Source organism: Lactuca serriola, chromosome 3 (genome assembly GCF_051521515.1).
Source record: "Lactuca serriola cultivar US96UC23 chromosome 3, Lser_US96UC23_V15, whole genome shotgun sequence".
Classification (NCBI taxonomy): Eukaryota; Viridiplantae; Streptophyta; class Magnoliopsida; order Asterales; family Asteraceae; genus Lactuca; species Lactuca serriola.
This window is the reverse complement of record NC_136410.1, coordinates 245,681,629-245,701,942: the sequence shown is the minus strand read 5'-3', so window position 1 is coordinate 245,701,942 and position 20,314 is coordinate 245,681,629. Positions and strand designations below refer to the sequence as shown.

General features: G+C 34.2%; 3 protein-coding genes across 3 annotated transcripts; all 3 read right to left on the bottom strand.

The window, feature by feature from the left end:
* Positions 1–5,192: 5,192 nt before the first annotated feature.
* On the bottom strand, positions 5,193–6,004 carry LOC145093831 (uncharacterized). Its single transcript, XM_079032085.1, has one exon. The coding sequence runs from the start codon at positions 5,959–5,961 to the stop codon at positions 5,362–5,364; it is 600 nt and encodes a 199-aa protein (XP_078888211.1). The 5' UTR covers positions 5,962–6,004; the 3' UTR covers positions 5,193–5,361.
* Positions 6,005–8,846: 2,842 nt separating this feature from the next.
* LOC145093830 (Pentatricopeptide repeat (PPR) superfamily protein) lies at positions 8,847–11,829 on the bottom strand. The gene is made up of 2 exons (XM_079032084.1): positions 11,726–11,829; positions 8,847–11,111 (listed from the first exon to the last, which is right to left on the bottom strand). The coding sequence occupies exon 2, from the start codon at positions 11,071–11,073 to the stop codon at positions 9,055–9,057; it is 2,019 nt and encodes a 672-aa protein (XP_078888210.1). The 5' UTR covers positions 11,074–11,111; positions 11,726–11,829; the 3' UTR covers positions 8,847–9,054.
* Positions 11,830–14,290: 2,461 nt separating this feature from the next.
* LOC145093829 (Pentatricopeptide repeat (PPR-like) superfamily protein) lies at positions 14,291–17,167 on the bottom strand. Its single transcript, XM_079032083.1, has 3 exons — positions 17,057–17,167; positions 14,686–16,237; positions 14,291–14,585 (listed from the first exon to the last, which is right to left on the bottom strand). Exon 2 carries the CDS (start codon positions 16,146–16,148, stop codon positions 14,775–14,777), a length of 1,374 nt encoding a protein of 457 aa, XP_078888209.1. The 5' UTR covers positions 16,149–16,237; positions 17,057–17,167; the 3' UTR covers positions 14,291–14,585; positions 14,686–14,774.
* Between the last annotated feature and the right edge of the window lie 3,147 nt (positions 17,168–20,314).

Here is a 20,314-nt window from a genome sequence, read left to right as displayed (position 1 = left end):
TCCTACCATGCAAAGGATATATATTGGGATACATGGCATAATGAGAAACTCACATGAATTAAAGAACCAAAGAAGCACAACAACACTCTCACACCATGAACTGATCAATCCCATGAACCGACTAACACCAAAGGAGATGAATCATCAATCAACAAACCAAATCCTCCGAGTTTGACCCCAAGTCAAATAGGTCAAAAGTCAACGGTCACTAAAAGTCAATGGTCAACCAAGCCAAAAACCATGACGATGTGGAGACCTCATTTCCATGTTGTGGGCATGACATGAAAAAACTATTGCAAAGTTGGACTCCACCACGTCGTGGTCATTCCTTGGCTACGTCTTGGTTACTGGCAGATTCTATATTTCGTCATTAAGAGCTTAATCCTTACAAATCAAGGCTTAAAACTTCAGATCTAATCCTTCTCATTGACTTAATGGATAAATTTCCAACTTTATCCATTATGACCTCACTCCAAAGCAAGATCTACCACCGTAAGTCCATTAAGTCCTTATTATGACCTTAACTTGTGCATGGAGAAAAAGGGACCGAGACTTAACACTTTTCCTTCACCAAGGGCCAAAAGATGGTCACCAAACAAGCCTAAGGTTCTGGAGTTGTCGAAAACTCCAAGAACACTTCTTCAAGGGACTTCATAGCAAGAAATAAAAGAAGAGGATGATAAAGGTGGAAGCTTTATACCTTCCCAAGCTCCAAAAGATGTAGGAGATGCAAGATCTGAAGTAGATACACTCTTCCCACTAGCAAGCACACCTTCTTCTTCTTCCCAAATTGCAAGCCAAGGCTTCAAACCTCAAGAACACCAAGAATACAACAAGAATCACCAAAAGGAGGCTAGGGTTTCGTTTTGGAAGATCGGAGACTGAAGAGGATGCCCTAATCTTGGAGTTAGAGACTTTAAATACGGAAGAAACCCTAAAAGATCATGGGCTTGGGCTGTAACACAAGTTAAGGTCATAATAAGGACTTCGTTTTGGAACATGAGAGACCATCTACTCACTCATATCGATCTAACTTAATCGTCAGATCCTGCTCCCGGAGCACAGTCCTTGGGGTGGTTCTAACGGTCTTGTTACCCGTTGCAACTAGGAATCCCATCGGGAACCAACTAACGATGCCCATCTCAGATCCACGATCCAGATCCAACACTCAAAACCCAATGATTAGATCCCGATATCTCATATATATATATATATATATATATATATATATATATATATATATATATATATATATATATAGTCACTACGACATGCAAAGCTAAATTGGGTCAAGGAATTATGGCTAGGCTGCTGCCAACCCTGTCCCGAGCATCGTTTTTCAGAACGTCATGTGGTAGGTTGATGTACCGATGGGTGTAGAAGGCCACCAATTACTATGTCATTACTTGTTTTGTGAGGAGGTAGTGACCCATTCATGATTTGATGTTGATGAGTTACTATTTATGACAGGTGACTACCAACTTTATTTTGATAAGAGAGCTTTCTGCCTTGTTATGCACTTGCGGTTTAAAGAGTTTTTTCGGCTTGTTTATCGTCTTCATAGTTCAATAATCGATTGTTTCCATTTGTGTTGGAATCAGACTCTATGAATTTTGTTGACTTACAACATGTATTCTTTAACTCACTTAATGAGTTATCCGATGAAGACGAAGTCCAAGTGTCCCTATTGTATGTTAGAGCAGGGGTTTAATGGTAGATACCCTAGGAAACCAATGTAGGATGAATGCCTTTCACTGCTCTTAAATTTGGATTACTTCAACATGTACCAAATTATTTGTATTAAATTATGATTTTATATGATATTAGAGTTTAATAAAATGCAAATCTTATTGGTAACACAAATATTCTTGGGGACGAGTTATCTGGGATTATGTGTACATATAGATATCTACTGTCTTTGCTAAAATCAAGGAACATCTATACCTCATCCACCCAAGAACAAAACCAGAGATATTCATATATATTGTACATGTGTTTATGTATTCCTTTAATGTGAAAATATTAGATTATTATGCAACATTATTTGAAAATATTTATGTTTGCTACTTGTTTGACATCATAATTTTATAGACTTGGATCATGGAGGCGTTTCCATACTGTAGGACACTCGGTTCTCCCATATTGGGTGTGGTCTCTCAGGTAGTTTCATGAGCGAGGATGAGTCGTTTAGGGTCAACCGAATGTATTTTTGTGATTGATGTTATGATGGTATACATGTTAGTTTACCATATTTCTACAACATGCTATCATAATCGTTTATTTATTATTATGTGCAAAATCGCCCGATCGAGACCTTACAACCTACTTAATAGGAGTATGGTGCTTTGTCATGGTCTAATAGTTGGCCATGGATAGAGACAACTGATTTACCTTTTTGATGTGTTACTTTTGAGTATATTTACTGGCTATGTTGTAAAAGATTTGTTTTGTTGGTGTACTAGAAACAAGATAGGGAACTAGATATTTCTTTCAATTAAGAAGTTACAAATTAATCCAAACATGACTAATGTTTTTTTATATCAACATAAGGATATTCTTGACTATTTTATTCATTAAAATTTACCTTAATTCTCGATTGAGTCCTACTTAATGATTCAAATTTTGTTGTTTCTTTTGGGAACAAAGCATCACAGCTTGTACTTGTGTGTCCTATGTTTTAACAACGAATGCCTTTTTATGTATAGGACCTTCACCTTGCGATTTGGTAGGGTTATGGTTTCCTGGATTCCCAACTTGTCATCAATCCATAAACTGTGGTAATACAACCATGAATTCATCCAATTGTTCATATTTAATAGGAATTAGCATAGGAAACACCACCTATTGATATGTTGCCTGATACATTTCTATTGTGAAATACTATTCCATATATTTATGATAGTATTAACATGAGAACATGGTATACCAACCAATTTCCATTTTGCAGATGTACATGAATGCTCTTGTAAGTGGACTATGCCCTTTTTCTTTTGATCAGTTACTTCATATATGTATTCATCCATCTGGCATACCCCGCTAACTTGTTGATTTGTGAATCCTCTTATCAATAATTCCTCAACATAACGGGTAACATGTTTTTAGTCTACATTACACAAGAATACTAACATATTGTCATGTTTAGTAACTTAAATTTAAACAAAGTGAAAATAATATTTTTTTTAAATATATGCCTTATTGCGCCATTGGCACCATCATTGCTACATTATTGCTCGAAAAAAGTCAATCAACATTGTTATTGGTAGTTTTCGTACATCTCTTAATAACACAATCGTGGACTTCACCATAGCAATATGTAGGATGAATTAAGGAGAGAAAGGTTTAAATATGATTTATTGATATATTATGAGAATAATATATTAAAGGAGAAATCATATTGTTTAATTAATATTAGTCAAGAATTAATTGATAATTAATTTTGTGGCTAAAAGAGATTAATTAAACTTAAGGGACTTATTGTGTAATTATAAGATAATTACATAGATAGGCTTATGGACTCCATAGAAGATGGAGTGGACGAATTCTATGGGGGAAACCCATTAGAAGTCGTCCAAGGCTTCTAAAGAAGGGGTCCATGGGCTGCTTAGGACTTAAGCAGTCAAATTAGGGTTTCCTTGTTAGATAACCCTAATTGCCTAAGTATATAAGGAGCCCTTGGGCACCAAAAACGTGGTGAACACTTGGATTAGGGTTTCCAACCGTTTTGGTGCCTCCCCTCTCTTCTCTTTTTCATCTTGTTGCTTAGTGGTGTTTGTGACTCCATTAGAGGTACAACACTTGAGGCACTAAGCTTTCTAAAGCCAATCAAAGCAAAGAATTGATTGTTATTGCAATATAACAATTAAAGGTAATTACTAAACCCTTATTTCAGTTCTTATTTGATAGATCTAGGGTTTATATCTTTGGATATTCAGTTGCATGTTCATTAGAAAAACTAGATCCAAAAGCTATTAGGGTTTGCATGTACACCATAGGAATGATGTTTTGCTCAAAATCCATCAGTGGTATCAGAGCATAGGGATGTTTGTTTGATGTATTTGATGCTTTGGTTGACTATTCATGCTTAAAATCGATTTTTTTTTGGTTCTAGTGTCAATGTTGATTACACTACCACAAAACTAGAATGAACAAATTAAGGTGTTTATGTTGATAATATTGATGAAGAATGAAATATGTTTTCTGTTTGATTTACAGATTTGTCAATGTTATTGGAAACTAATTAGGTAATATGATCAAAATAATCTTTTATTGATTTTTTTGTAACTTATTATTATATTTAAATATGATAAGACTTTCATTATTAAATTTTACTTATTCAAACCTACATTGGTTTATTTACGTGAGCGAATAGGTGTAGGTGTACATGTAGAGTGGGATGACGTCGGTGTTGCCGTGTTGATGTTTTTGGCATATTAGCTTAGGTGTGTGAGTGTTGGTGTTGGGTGTGGGTATATGTACTATGTAGGGATGGGATGTGTGTGGGTGTGGTTGTAGGGTCTGTGAGGTGGGAGTGTTTGTATGAGTGTGGCGGTAGGCCGGGATAGGATGAGAAATTTTGACAATGCATTTGACAAAGACGGTTTAGAGAATAAGTGAACTATATGAAATCAAACAAGAGCCAACTTGCAGAAATTTTTATAACGCATTTGACTGGGGTCTAGATTTTCCTCATATGACTTGCTCCGCAACAAATCCGATTGAAAATCGGGTTTTTTTAGGTATTTAACCAAGTTCTTTTAGCCTTTTTATAGTAGTGAATTAATATTGTAGTATTTTTTATATTGATTATCTTTTAAATTTAGTTGCTTATAAATAATGAAAAAATATGAAAATTTCTAGATATCTAGATTGATATCAAAATTCATATCTAAAATTTCGGATACAAATTTTGATATTGAGATCCACTATCCAAAATTTGGAATATTAGCATTTTAACACACTTACTGATCCCACCCTACTTCGCAGCCACTTATATTTTGACCATAATTAAGAAGTATGATATCATCATGAATATCTCTAAAATAAATCGAGTTTTTCTCAAGTTTGCCATCTTTTTCCCTCTTTGTCCACTTCAAAGTGCAATTATGTCCCCACAAAGGACCGCATGGCTAACAGTAGGAAAGTAATTCATAATGTATACATTTAGTAAGATGACTAATGATTCTTTGAATAAATTTAGCAAAGTCAAAAAAGAAGTAATATATACAAAGCTCAAATATGAAATACATCCATCCACATATTAAATTACCGAAAAAAGAAAAAAAAAACTAATTTCTGTAAAGAAATTTAGAGAAAGAAAACCCTAATGAATCTTTTATTATTTATTATTTTTTTCATGAAATCTTAGAACATGCAAGTATTGTCCTTGCCACCATCGTTATTCTCACCGGAAAAGTTTGCAACCTCGTTATGGTCTTGAACCCTCTGCACAAACCCATGATGAATATCACCACCAGCTCCACGGTTACCCACCGCCATTGTGTAGTACTGCTGGGGCGGTGGTTGCTGTACTTCCACGTTATAACCACCCACATCAGGCGGCGAAATCCTTGACTCCATCCCATAATAATGAAAACTGGATGAATTAGCACCGTAACTGCTCGAAGGTTGAAGAGGAGCTGTAATAGTTGCAGGAGCATCCATAAACGCCGTCGAACCATCACGACCGGTGAACTGTTGGACCATGGAACGGAAGTTGGTGATGTCAGTATTAAGTAAGGTGGTTGGGGTCCTCCGTGAAGTCCTGCTGGACCTGCGACCGTTGTTGGTGGGACGTGTTACACGGCCCTCTGTATCATTAGATACACTACTGGCGGTAGTGGTGGTGGTGGTGACTGTTGTGGCGTTGGTGACATGACCGGACCACTGCAGGGTCGAGGGTTGTGATGTTCCGGTGAGGTTATTTTGGTAAATTTGGAGCCACTCATTGTTGGGAGTAGCCATGGTTGATGGTTTTACTTATTTGTGAAGGAATACAAATTTGTTTAAATAATCAAAAAGTAGGTCATTAGTCGTTGGTCGTTGGTCAAGAGAGTCGACTTTTCTACAATAAAAGAGGGACGTGACTTGCACGTGAGAAGTTGATGGCTGTGAATGAGCCGGGAATTTATCCAAATTAGTGTGGTTCTTCTTGGAAGCAACCTCAAAATGTTCGTGTAAATTATCCAAACAATTTGTTATCCATCATGTATATTTTTTTGACGAAAATCATTAATTGCTGTTAACTTATTTGAAAATATATGTTATCGATCATAAATAAAACATTTAGGCCAAAACAAGTTCGTTTGTCATATACAGTTGTAATTTTTTATTGTCTACGTCATTTATGATAACAGTTGTATGGAGATAATTGCTATATATATTATGTATGTGGTTTATAACTGGTTCTATTAAACCACATGCCAATCTCATATAATCTTTATACAAGACCCATAATGGTCGTTTCTCTTAAATTGAAGATGCTTCTTTCTTAGCTAACTCTAGCCTCATCATTGGTTTCTTGGTTTCAATAAATCTGCCACAAAATCGGTCTTTTCTAGGCCTTAATATCAGTCTCATAAGATATAAGGATATCCACAATGCTTTGAACTTTATAGAGTTCAATGGATTCCTACATTATTTTTCTATATTCCATACAACTCAATCAATTTTTTCCTACAATGCATTTAATTCTACAAAGTTCAATAGAAAGTTCCAAAAACTAATTTATAATATGTATTTAAGATTAAAAACTTTCTTTTTTCTCATTGAAGAGTTCAATGGTTATTGAACTCCAAATCCATTGAATGACAAGGTGGCATCTCATTATGGTAGAGTTTCATCCATTGAATGACAACTAGATTTGTCACCTCATACAACTCTCCCATTGAACTCACCATTGTGGATGCTCTAAATATCAACCTCATTAATTAAAGAAGTTTTTACTTCTTTAATATCTCATCTTTAATTTTGGATAGAACCTTATTTTAGCAAGGTATTGGTTTTAGTTAGCCAGTGCATTTGAAGGATGCTATGACACGAATACTAGTTTGGCATCTTTACAAATTTTGATGCATTTATAATTTTGAGGTACGTATCCATAGGTAATTTTGAGAGTATATATATATATATATATATATATATATATATATATATATATATATATATATATATATATATATATATATATATATATATATATATATATATATAAATTCCAGTTGCTGAAGATCAATTTCATCTAACATGTAGTTTGTTGAAGATGCTCTAAAAACTTTCGATTCGCTCTCAAGTTAGCCATGAATGTTTCCTATTTATAAGGTTTTAGATTTACATACACTCTTTTGTAAGGCTCTATATAAATCCATTTAGATGTCAAGTTTTATCCATTCCTTCATCTTTTTCTATCTTTTACTCTCCTTTTATCAACAACGTAACCATTCAATAAGTAATGATCGTTCATGTTGGGTTTTTCCTTTGTGGGTTTCCACTTTTTATATCATTGTTGTTCGAGTGAGGTTGAGTAGCAACTGGAATTTTAACAAGAGCAGCAATGCATTTTTTTCCTAATTTTGTTTCATGTCGTGCCAATGTTTGACACCCCTACCTATGATGTGATCGACTGCCACACCCTTTACGTCGTCTCTTGAGGAGGAGGAGATATAATATTAAATGTATCTAAAACAATTGAAATATTTGGAGTCCTATCATAAAACCTTTTTACTTGTAAAAGTGTACACCTAGGTTCATATAAAGACAAATAATTAATATACATAATAGGTAACACTGAAAGCACATGGAAGTACCATACAACGTTAGATAGGAATATTTGTTCAAAATACTATATACTCACCTCTATGTCAAATGAGAAATCAATATAAGTATTTAACTTTGTGTCATCCACTAAAACACCATTGAATTAATCAATTAAACTCATTTAAACCTATAAGGTCTCTTAGCCACCTATTGGCTTAAATTCATTTCAACCTATAGAGTCGTTTGGCCACCTATAAATCATAACGTAGAAGCATAAGACCTACAAAACCATACGAAGGAAGCTAGCACCAAAGATATCCCACTATTGGGGTACGGGTTGGAAAACCTCATGCACCAGAGATATCCCACTATTCCGGATGCAAAACATCATAAAATCTTATTAGGTCAAAATCGTAGGGCATTAGTTGTATGTTATATGCCACGTCGTACGTCAAGTATAATTTAGTCTTTGACATAAAATTTTAAATAAATTTAAACTTTCCTCTTTGACATGAAATTTTAAATAAATTTAAACTTTCTGTAAAACTTTTAGTTTTTGCCATGTAAATAGATTTAAATTTCTGACAATAATTTTTAATAAAAGTATAATTTTAAATTTAACTATTAAAACAACCGAAGAACACATGACACGTCAAGTTGGGGCTTTATAAAGAGTTTGACTTGAATTCTCATCAAGATTTGAACTGTATGTATTAATATGTTTGGATCAAAGTAGATTCAACTTGCTTTATTTGAACAATTTTTATTAATTCTTTGTATGTTCTTAAAGCTTTAACACCAAACTTGCTACATCAAATATAATTTTGATTTATACTTTTTTAGGTATTCAAGCTCTCGAGTAGAGCTCACTACATTCTCAAGCCATGTTCGAGCCTTCATCTCCAAATATGAGTTAATAGGGAAAACCTTATTTCTCTAACTTTCTTAGTTAAGTCGTTTCTTTCTATATTAATTGAAAAAAAAAACACATGCATATAGCTAGCTTATTGAATTAAATTATGTCTTTTTTAAGTTCATTAAGTCAAAAGGAAACAACACGTTAGCCTCTTCAAGAGATTATGTTCATTGTCTACTTAGAAGAAGAATCATGAACATAGATATATTCACAAGCAATAAACGCATACAACAGATAATCAATTAAACACCAACATTGTTCAAGAAGAAAACGCACATACAAGAATGATGAAACTCAACCGAGTTCTTCTTCCATCGATTAAGTCCTTTTTGCATTAAGTCAAAAAGAAACACTTAATACAACTTATCACGAATCATGATCATACATCAATCAATACCAACCCACTTTCTAAAAGCCTTCACATGTACAAGCCTTTTTCCTTGAGCCTCAGATCTAGCATCCGATAGTTTCATTCTTCTATAAAGACCCTTATGCAATTTCAAAAACTCACTTCTATACAACCACTTATCAAGATACATACCATGCTTCTTCATACACCCAATGACCTCCATCACCCTCTCAAAATAACCTCCTTTTAAAAAATTCAAAACCAAAACCTCATACAAATCTCTATTAATCGTCACATTTCCATCATCACAACTCCTCTTTATGTCGCCCCATAAAATAGTAATCTCACGATACATTTCTAAAGAAGAATACCCCATCACCATGTATATGTATGTTGCCACATTAGGATACACTTTCTTTTCTTGCATACTTTTATATGTTTTCAAAGCATCTTCAATCATTTTAGCCTTTGTAAAGAAGTAAATCGAGGAGTTGAATTTGTAAATCGAACAATCTTTTTCCCCTTCTTTTGTTTCTTGAACTATACATTTAGCCAAATCCGATCTTCTACTAGCAGTAAAAAGGTGAGAATCCATAAGTGAGGTCTCAGATATCCGTGAGACCCTTCTTGTACTTTTATCAGATAATGTTATACCGAGTTTCTTCATTTGTTTCAAAAGCCCTTCGACTTCTCTATGCTTGTTACTTTCACAATAAGCTTTTAACAATAATGCATATGAATTAGAGCAAATAACGTTGCCTTTTCGTTCAATATCATCTAAAATGTCATGAGCAGTTTCAAGCCACCCCACATGAATACACGCCTCAACAACATTAGAAATCAAATCTTTCATTTCTAATAAAACATTTTCCTTTTGTATTCGCCATAAAAGATTCGATAACTCACTAACCCTCCCTTGTCGCTTATACCCTACAACGAGCTTTCCGAGGGCATTATTGGAAATAACAAACTTTCCGCTTCTATACATAACAAGTCCCTCGTTTCTTTCTTGCTTCATTAGATTTTCATCAACCAAATGAGGTAAAACCCGTAGTTTTAATCCCATTTTAAGATTCTGAGATCCAATAGGGATAACAAAAGGCTTCTTTTCTATCACATAGGGATGAGTTTTTTTGTGACTAATCATGTCCAATATGAGTTCAGAAGCCGAATCAATGTCATTAAACTTGAAATGTAAACTCATAAGACTATCATAAAATTGAAAATAATGATGACCCAAAAACCCCGCCACCTCATCAACACAATCTTTAAATTTCTTTAACTCATCTCTTTGACCATTAATCTTATGGATTCGGGAAATATTTATGATGGTATACGCATCACCTATTACTCCCATTTGAGCCATTAACTCTATGATTTGGTGAGCTTTAAAAGATAAGTTATAACTTGAGCAAGCATCAAGAACAAGGTTGAAAATTACAATATCGGGTTTAATCAGTTTGTTAGAACCCAAATGAAGAAAATGGTCACAAATTTGAATCAAGATATTTGATGCAAGATATGTACCGATTTCTTTTTTGACCATATGAAGAGTGATTGACCCTAATAAGTTGTTTGATGGAATGATATTTTTCTCAATTATTGTTCTGAGAATCTTGGATGCAGGAATGGGCATTTGTGCTCTTGCTAAGGAGAGTGAGAGGTTGTGAAGGTGGTCAATGTGAAGCAAGTTTGACTTTTCTTTGGAGAGAGAAAGGGTTATATCGCATGCTCTTTGAAGCCATTTGGGTTCATGTGAGTAGGATAATTCGGTTATGAATTTGGTTAGTAAACGGGTGTCTGGTAAACCGTGAAGTTTTTTGAAATCTGTGTAAGCTTCCCATGCTTCATTTACTTGATGGTTTTTTACAAAAGTTTCAAGGTTTTTGAGTAGAATGTCATGGGAAGATCCTTCCCATGGAAGTGTTCTTGGATTTATGCTACTGGAGAGATATCTGAGATGGATATTTGAGGGTATTTTAGGGAAAATGTCTGAAAGAAAAACTTTGCTGCAATTGTAGCGGATTAAGTAGAGATGACACATGGATGCTCTCATGAGTGACCATGCTGTTTATGCATATTACCTTGAGAAAACTGAAAATAATTATTAGAAGGAAGTTAAAGAGGATTATGAATGCTTAACAATATATAATTATATACATATAATAGAAGAAATGTGTTTGCATAACTCAGTTTGATGCTGGAAAATGAACTTAAAGATCTCGTAAAATTTCCAGTTACAAATACCCACTAATTTCAAATAGGCATATTATCAAACACCTGGTGTTCGTCCTCACTTCCCTCAAATATATCTTATTGCCATCAGCAACATAGCAAATATTCCGACCAGATGTATAATTTACCAATGCAAGTCATGAATAAATAGACAAACCAAAAAACATGTCTTTTTATTAATTCAAGAATTTCATTAATGGATAGGCATCACCAGAGCTCTCTACACAGAATTCCTACAGATATAACATATAATCTTTCCTTCCCATAAAATTTCATCACAGTTTTCGAATTAGACATCCCTTACAATCACAAGGTTCTCATTTTACCAAATTCTGAAGCTCAAAAATAAAACTTGACATAGTTGTCCTACGAACTAGTAAAGATATCAATTTGATCCCAAAACACATGAAATCAACAGCTGAAGTTTGCATTGAACTTGAGAGAGAGAGAGAGAGAGAGAGAGAGAGAGGTACCTGATTTGATTGGAGAGATTACCGGGAACGAACGTGAACGGGAGAAGGAGTCAAGGAGGTGAAGGCAAATTAGTCGGAAGGTGACGCTTTGTGTAAAAGAAAAATATTGTAAATAATATTTTATCTTTTTATATACAAAAAAAAAAAAAAGAGTATTCACAAAAAAAAAAAAGAATGTAACTTATGGATTATCATAACACTAATTATGTTAATTAACTTTTAACAAATATGAATTACATCTTTTTATCTTTTTATTAAAAGTAACTTTATCAATTATCAAAGTGCCATCCCCTTAATATATATATATATATATATATATATATATATATATATATATATATATATATATATATATATATATATATATATAATCAAATTAAAACAAAATACATTATTTGTATATAATTAGTTCGAATTAATTATGATTTATCAAAACAACATTTATTAAATAAAATATATTACATCTATAACAATTAATTTGTATTTCGAAAAAAAATGAAATAGAAAAAATTTAAGAGGGAAGTAAAAAAATCTATAACATACTTTTTTAATGAATAATATTACACGTGCACTTATAGAGATATTAATCTTACACTTGAAAAAAATAATATATGTTTAAAAATGGTTAACTGTATCATCTGAACGGCCCACATTAATCTTTCTCAAGGTCTACATAGAAGGTCAATTATAAAACACTAAAGATATTATAGATGTGTTATGGTTTGAATCATTGACGTGTTGTATGGAATTCCACAGCATATCAACCACTAGGTTGTTATTGCGGTAACAAAAAATAATTATACATATTTATGCCTTATAAATGGTGGTTCTCCCACTAAGACCATCTCCAACCCATTCCCATTTTTTCCTCCAAAAATGGAGTAAAAAAATAGGATAAATAATATTTCATCTCCAACCCTACTCTATTTTTTACCCTATTTTTACTCCCAAATAGAATATTCCTAGTATATTTTATTTTTCCAACTTATATAGATTGTCAATTATACCCATTCTACTAATTTGGTTTTAACAAATATATAATCTATATTTTTTTTCATACGATACTATTTAAATAAATAAGATTATATTTATAACACATAATTATAAGCTTTTGTAAAATACGTTATCGTATTTTAAAATTTCAATATGTATTTAATTTTTCATATGAATTTGATAAACAAAAAATAAACTTTATATTTATAATTAATTAATATAATTTAATACATAATACAATATTATAAGTATTAAATAATACATTTAAATTATAATTAGTAGATAAAATAAACTAATAATGTATAAATATATAAAAAGAAGGATTAAAACTGACAACTCAAAGTTCATCTCCATTTTAGGTATTTGGTGTTATACTATTTATTTCCCCCAAAATGAGGGAATAAATGAGATAGGGTTGAAGAGAAATTGGAGAAAAGTTGAAAAATGGGAGTGGATTGGAGATGCTCTAAATGATCTTTGGGACAGAAAAATAAACAAAAGTGTAAACAAAGATGAAATACATAACATCGTCTCTCTCAACACAATTGATTAATGGAATAAACAAATTTAGAACAATTTAAAAGATTCATGTGCATAGAGGCAACATTTTTTTGGGTAATCAAAGTAAAACTTATGCTTTAAAAGAAGTTAAAGAAGAAAACAAGATGTTCTTCATAATGTGAACTTATTGACTTCTTATATAAGGATGAATCATCCAAAGCATCCACATACACAAACTTGTTCATATTAATGCAAGGAGTCTGCTTCATCACATATGTACCTTGGGCTTTTGCTTCATGCCTCATATGCTTGCATGTCTATGAATCGGTTTTTCACCCATTATGTAACATATCGCTAGCAAAAACTTATTTTGAATTGTCAACGCCCTCGATAAACCCCAAAAACCTCGTAATGTGTATGGATCATGCAATCAATGCAAGAGATATGAGGGATGAAACATACCTAAAAATAAATACAAAGTGCATGAATGATAAGCCTCAAAAACCTCGTAAAATGTTTAGACCACATAATTATCACACATATGAAAGCATCATAATTGTCGTCATAACCCCCTAAACTCACCGTTAAATCATTAAAGAATCATAATCAACATAAACTCATTATCAAATCATAAAAGAATAGAGACTAGGTTTAAAACGAAAAAATGTCAAAATGTAGGTCTTTTGTAGAATAAATATAAAGCCAAACCGGGAGTTAACCTGGAAACCGGCTAAATTTGTGAAACCAAAAAAGTACTTCTCAAGATTTTTTTTTTTTAGAAAAAATGAAAGTTTAGGTTTAAACCATAAAAATGGAAAATGCTTCGTCTTATACGTAATTAACCCTTAAGAGATAAATGAGTAAAACATATAAGTATGTATGAATTATTAACAAAACAGATTTAATAACCATTTAGTAGGAGAAACAATCTTAAAGTAAACATCTTTGAATGCATAGGGTGTTGTTTCCATTTAACTCATTGGGTGTTGTTTCCATTTAAAATAAATCCCTGAGATATCTACAAGTGTTTCATTTGTGCCTAATAAAGAACGAATAACTTATTAGAAAAACTAAGAAAAAGAAGACTTTCCCTATTAAGTTCTAACTTTGCACAATATTGATTTGAAAAGTATACATTATTGTTACATTATCTTTCCCATAAATTCTTGTTTAGCAGATCCAACCATCACCCAATTTGATTAAAAATCACTTCCATGAGACTTCAAAAAGAACACTAAACCATAGCCCCAATTTGATTTTACTTGCAAAAATGGTCAAGGGTTCGAGTCTCAGCAGAATACAGTGTTGGACTTTTAATGCTCTTTGTGGGCCCGCCACCTAGCCAGCCACTCAATGGAATAAATACCTGAAACAAAATGGCAAAACTGTAATTAATCAAATATTGGATTACACTTTATCTTTAATTCTTTGTCACATCAAATCATCTCAATAATTATACGCTTTACCTCAAACAACTTCCATTAAGCAGTCAACAAATCTGAAGTTCTGAACCATTCACTCTGTAATTTTCTCATTTTCACAATTAATCGTTCGATTAATTCTCAAATCTTGATAATCGAATTTTCAACTGAACTTTTCTTGCTTCCGAATATAACCCTAAAGAATGAAGACCTTTCACAACAACCCTTTGAGTACCTCTCAACACCTTCATTCCTCTATTCAAACAAGCCAACAAAACCTTTGAAGCAGTTAAAAATTTCCTTTCTTTACAAAGATTATGCACCATGGAAGTATAAGTTATACAATCTTTAACCTCCATTCTTTCAAAAATCCTCAAAGCATCATTACTACACCCCACTTTACATAACCTATCCACCATACAATTATACGCAACTAAATTCGAATCAAACCCTAATGTATCCATATATTTCAAATAATCCAAAGCTCGATCGATTTCCCCTGATCTACAAAGCCCATCAAGAAACGTAGTATGGGTATATTGGTCACATTGTAATCCAAATTCTTGAATTTCAGACAACAAGTCATTAGCTTTTTCTATCTTTCCCTCTATGCAATACATGTTAACCAAAATATTGTATGACACAAGATCTTTTTCAATACCCTTTTCGGTCATTAACTTAAAGATTCTATACGCCTCTTCTAATCTACCCTTTTTAGCAAAAGCACTACTGAGTGTGGAATAAGAGAAAGCATCGTATGTGTATCCGTTGTTTTTCATTTCATTGAATACTTCAATTCCTTCTTGGAATTTTCTTGATTTAAAGCAGTGTTTCATGATTGTAGTGTAGGTGATTGCATTGGGTTTAAATCCGGATTCTTTAAGCTCTTTTAGGATCATTCTTGCTGCACGTATCCATCCGGATTTACATAATCCATTGATTAATATGTTGTATGTGAGTAACTCCGGAGTGAAGATTCCATTCCGTTGTGAACTCCGGAATAGGGATAACGCGTGGTGTGTGTATCCGGTTTTGAAGAAACCGTTGAACATGGTGTTGAATGTGGTTGAACAAGGGGAAAGGTTTTGGGATTTGAAACTATGGAATATCATGTTGGCTTCTTCTGGTTTTCCTAATCTAAAGTAGCATTGTATTAGAATGTTGTAACTCCATACATCGGGTTGAATTCCCATTGTTCCCATTTCGTTGAATAATTCTATGCATTTTGAATGTAATGAATGCTTTGAAGCACCCGAAAGTAAAGAATTGTAAGTTATTACATTTGGGTGTATTTTGGCTTCTTTCATTCTATTTAGGATTAAGTATCCGGAATCAAGATCAACAAAATGACAATACGCAGAGACTAATGTGTTGTATGTGACAACATCGGGTAGTGTTCCTAACCTTATGGCATCGATGATGATTGATTCGGCTTTTTCCAATTGTTGGAGTTTACAAAATGAAGCTACACAGATATTCATCAGCTTTGTTGATAATTTACACACCATTCTACGAGGGGAGATGAATTTGAGGGAGAAAATGGGAAATCTTTGTATGTCAGATCATGTGTGTATTTGTACAAAATGAAGCCAATGACCTACAGGGTTTTTGAACAAATGTGTATTAGAAACTAGATTTTGTTAGATATATAAGAACAAGAAAGAGGCAATAGTTGAAGAAAGACAAAAACTATTCACAAATTATAACAATGACAATAAGGAAAATAAGTGATTAAAGCTTCAAACTTGCTAAGAAAAGCAAGTGAAAAATATGAGACAATAATAGCAAAATATTTATGCAGGAGTGTGGAGCCTCTATTCAAAACTAATGGAGTTCTTGAAACATTAGAGTGTTTATTGAAAATTAGAAAGAAAGATGCCACTAATATCTATTAGATGTAGCTTATTTATGCATAATATGCACTCCACAACAAGGTATTCACAGAGGTTTAGAAGTTTCAATAACAAGGCATTTCATCGAACAACTGGTGTGCTTAACACTTCATTTAAATTTTCATCCTGCATTATTGCTCAAAACAAATAAACCCACCAAATGAATAATTTCAAAAATAAAAGATCAAACACAGGTGTTTTTAGCATCTTTTCATCTATAATTAGCAAAATGTGCCTCGTCAAAGATCTCTATGCGCATATATGTCCACAATTTTCTGTAGATATAAGGTCTACTCTTTCAATCCCAATAAAATAACATTTTAGATTGACGTCATAACGTTTCCATCTTAAACAAATCTTGAAGCTACAAATACCCTTTCATCAATTGCGAATTTTTACTAGTTACAGCCATGATTTTGATCCATGGGACGTAGTTAAGCACGTATATAGAACTTTTTGTGAAGTCCTTTGCCGCTCATTTTCATAGAATGTCAATTGGAAGATAAAAATGGAAAGAGAGGTACCTGAATTGACTTGGAAGATTGCCGGTGACAGGCGGAGAGAAGTGAAGTGAAGATTTCCGTTTTGTCGAGGTAGAAGTGGGTTGGATGTTTTGGAGAGTCGACTCCCTTGAAATTGGGTAAAGCTTAGGGGGTGAAATAGGGATTTCACATATAACCATTTACATGTAACAATTTTGTTTTTTATCATTTTAAAACTTCACTATTTTTTTTTATAACAACTGTTACTAGTCATAGTCAAAACAAAACTGAAATGATAGAATTAGATAGTTGGTCATAACAAGATAACAAATATCCTTAAACTTATTTGATAAAAACTACATCCTTTTGAAAAAAAATACGTCTGTCTTTATAAAATAAGGGCTATAAAATAAGGGCATTATTCAAAACAACGCAAACATATTATCCAATTATACTAAAAAGCAATTATATTTTTTCCGTATCTACTAAAACTGGTATATTTTCTAGTTTATTCTTTTGTTATATCTGTAAAACCAATAAATATTTTGATAAATGTTAAAAAAAACATATGAAATGATTACTTTTGAAGCATTGTTCTTAATAGGAAGGGATAAACATTAAGGAATTCTAAAACAATATTTTTCCAATAGGATCTTAATAAGTACAATGTTATAAAAGGATTGATTTTGAAAATACATTGCTATAAAATGATTGTTTTTGAAAGTACAATGTTATATATGATTGTTTGTTTTTCTCAAGTTTGTCAAATAAGATGCACGCAATAGCAATGTCCTATCATTTGATTTGTATTTACATAAAAACATGATACAAGCTACTTAATTTTATAAGTTTATAAATGAATTTAAGGTACAATATTTCTTTATATGAAACACCCCAACAATACGGTCCAAAAATTTTATTTTAAACCATTAAATAAAACCATAGTTATCAAACCATTCCATCAAAACATGAGTCAAAGTATTTCAAAACATTATTTTCAGAATTTCCAAATCAAAACATCAAAGTAAACATCCCAGACTAAACATCATGGTGTGTGCAATGCAGTCATCCCGAACTCTTCTCTTTGAAACTGAAAGTTCCTGAAACCAAAATTGAAAACCGTAAGCACGAAGCTTAATGAGTCTCCCCATACTACCACATACTATACACATAATCACATATATTGGGCCCTCGCCATTCATCGGGCCCCGCCCTAGCCGCCATATCCAGTGATTGAGCCAATTGTTGCCTTGAAGAGTGCATTAAAGCTTGGAGAAGGAAGAAGGATCTTGGAGATGCAAGAAGGGGCTATAGATCTGGGATTGGGAAGATATTTCTGAACATTTGGAGGTAATAAAGTAGTTATTGGACTCTTTTGCACCTAGATCTATGTGTGAGTTTTGGGGCTTTTTAGCCATGATGGTATCCATTTGAGTTAGAAGCCAGATCTGAAGTTGCTACTTCAGATCTAAGCATATTATGGTCTTGAGAAGCATAAAGTATCTGCCCTTGAGTTGATTATGGAGCCTCTTTGCCTTAAACCCTAGTTATGGTGTATTTTGCCTAGATCTCCTTCTCTACACGTAAAGTTTGCAACTTTACGTGAGGAATAGACTTGGGAAGGGTAGATCTACAGTTTGGAGTCCATGCATGACTCAAAAGTCCTCTGCATGTATGGAGATCTGTATGGACTCGGCGAGTAGCATGAAGATTTGGAGGAACTCAACGAGTGGGATGAACAGCTCGTCGAGTCAGATGAAATTAGGCAGGAACTCGGCGAGTTGGAAGAACAACTCGACGAGTTGGAAGAACAATTCGGCGAGTCTGTTCTTGGACTCGACGAGTCAGGTCGCGAAACCCCAAACCCTTCGAGTTGAGACTCGAATCAGTGAGTCGAGTAGAGACTCGGTGAGTTGGACAGGTCAGGACTCGGAAATCGGTAGACTCGGCGAGTCATGGACTGACTCAGCGAGTCGAGTCGCAAATGGAAGGACTCTGAACATATGAACTCGACGAGTCAGTAGGGTGACTCGGCGAGTAGGTTTGACCTGGAAGGTTGACTTTGACCAGGACTTTGACTTTGACCAGAGTTGACTTGATTGTCTTTCGGGAGTCAGTTAGACTTAGTGTTGCATTGATTGTCTTTCAGAGAGTTGCCGGACAGCAGCTAGTGGGATCATCAGCAAGTTCAGCCAGTGCAGGTGAGTTTCCTTTTTGTGTGAATGGGTCTACGGCCACAATGCCGACCCATGTAGTTATGAGTAGAAGACCCGGGGGTTAGCCCTAGGCACAGTATGCTAGTATGATATTCAGGACGAGGTCCAGTGGTAGCGGGCGGGTGCCCAAGGAATGGTTTATGTGATAGTTTATACTTGTTGTATGTGTGATGCTTGTATGTGCCTGGTAGGGAGGTCAGTGTGGGCGAGGTCCCGTAACTTACCAATAGCAGGGTGTGGATGGTGTTCCACATCTCATTAGCAGCAGATCAGGGGCGAAGCCCGAGTTAGGAAAAGAGTGAGTGTGGGCTGGGCCCGTATCTTACAATCAGTAGGAGCATGGACGGGGTTCCATGACGCATTAGTAGCAGGGCAGGGGCGAGGCCCAGGATAGGCAAGGCCTTAGGACAAGATCAGTTCGTATGTGTTTAGCTTATGTGTTGTGATATGTTTATGTGTTATTATTTGATGGCGGGCGAGGCCCTGTGATAGGCGAGGCCTAAGTGAAACAGATCTGTATCCGAGCGGGGCTCAAAGCCAGGCGGGGCCATTGTATCGGGCGAGGCCCAAGGTAGGGGGCGAGGCCCATGATAGCGGGCGTGACCCAGTATGTGCAGTATGTGGTTATGCATGGTATGTGGTAGGGTGGGGAACTCACTAAGCTTCGTGCTTACGGTTTTCAGTTTTGGTTTCTGGTACTTCCGGTAGCGGAGGGAAGAGCTCGGGGTGATCGCATGGTACACACCATAGATTAGACAGCCTGATAATGTTTTACTCTGATAACGAACATGTGTTTTGGAAATTAATACTCTGATTATGTTTGGATTGATGATTTTGCTTTAAGTAATGTTTGATTAAAAGAAAATTTTTAGTCTTGAATTTTGGGACGTTACACATCGGGTACCACCCGATAGGGATGAAAGTGGGTCCAAACCCAGACCGGATGGACCCGGACCCGGAAAACCCGGAACCGTTTAACGAGATTTTTAAGAACCGGAAACCGGATCGGTATATAGGAACCGGTTCCGGTTCGGTTCCGGGTAAAGTGAGTCTAGAACCAAAAAACCCGAAAATAGGAAAGTGG

What these genes read in the sequence shown, in the direction of transcription:
- LOC145093831 (XM_079032085.1), bottom strand. Translation starts at nt 5,961, where the DNA reads ATGGCTACTCCCAACAATGAGTGGCTCCAAATTTACCAAAATAACCTC.
- LOC145093830 (XM_079032084.1), bottom strand. Translation starts at nt 11,073, where the DNA reads ATGAGAGCATCCATGTGTCATCTCTACTTAATCCGCTACAATTGCAGC.
- LOC145093829 (XM_079032083.1), bottom strand. Translation starts at nt 16,148, where the DNA reads ATGGTGTGTAAATTATCAACAAAGCTGATGAATATCTGTGTAGCTTCA.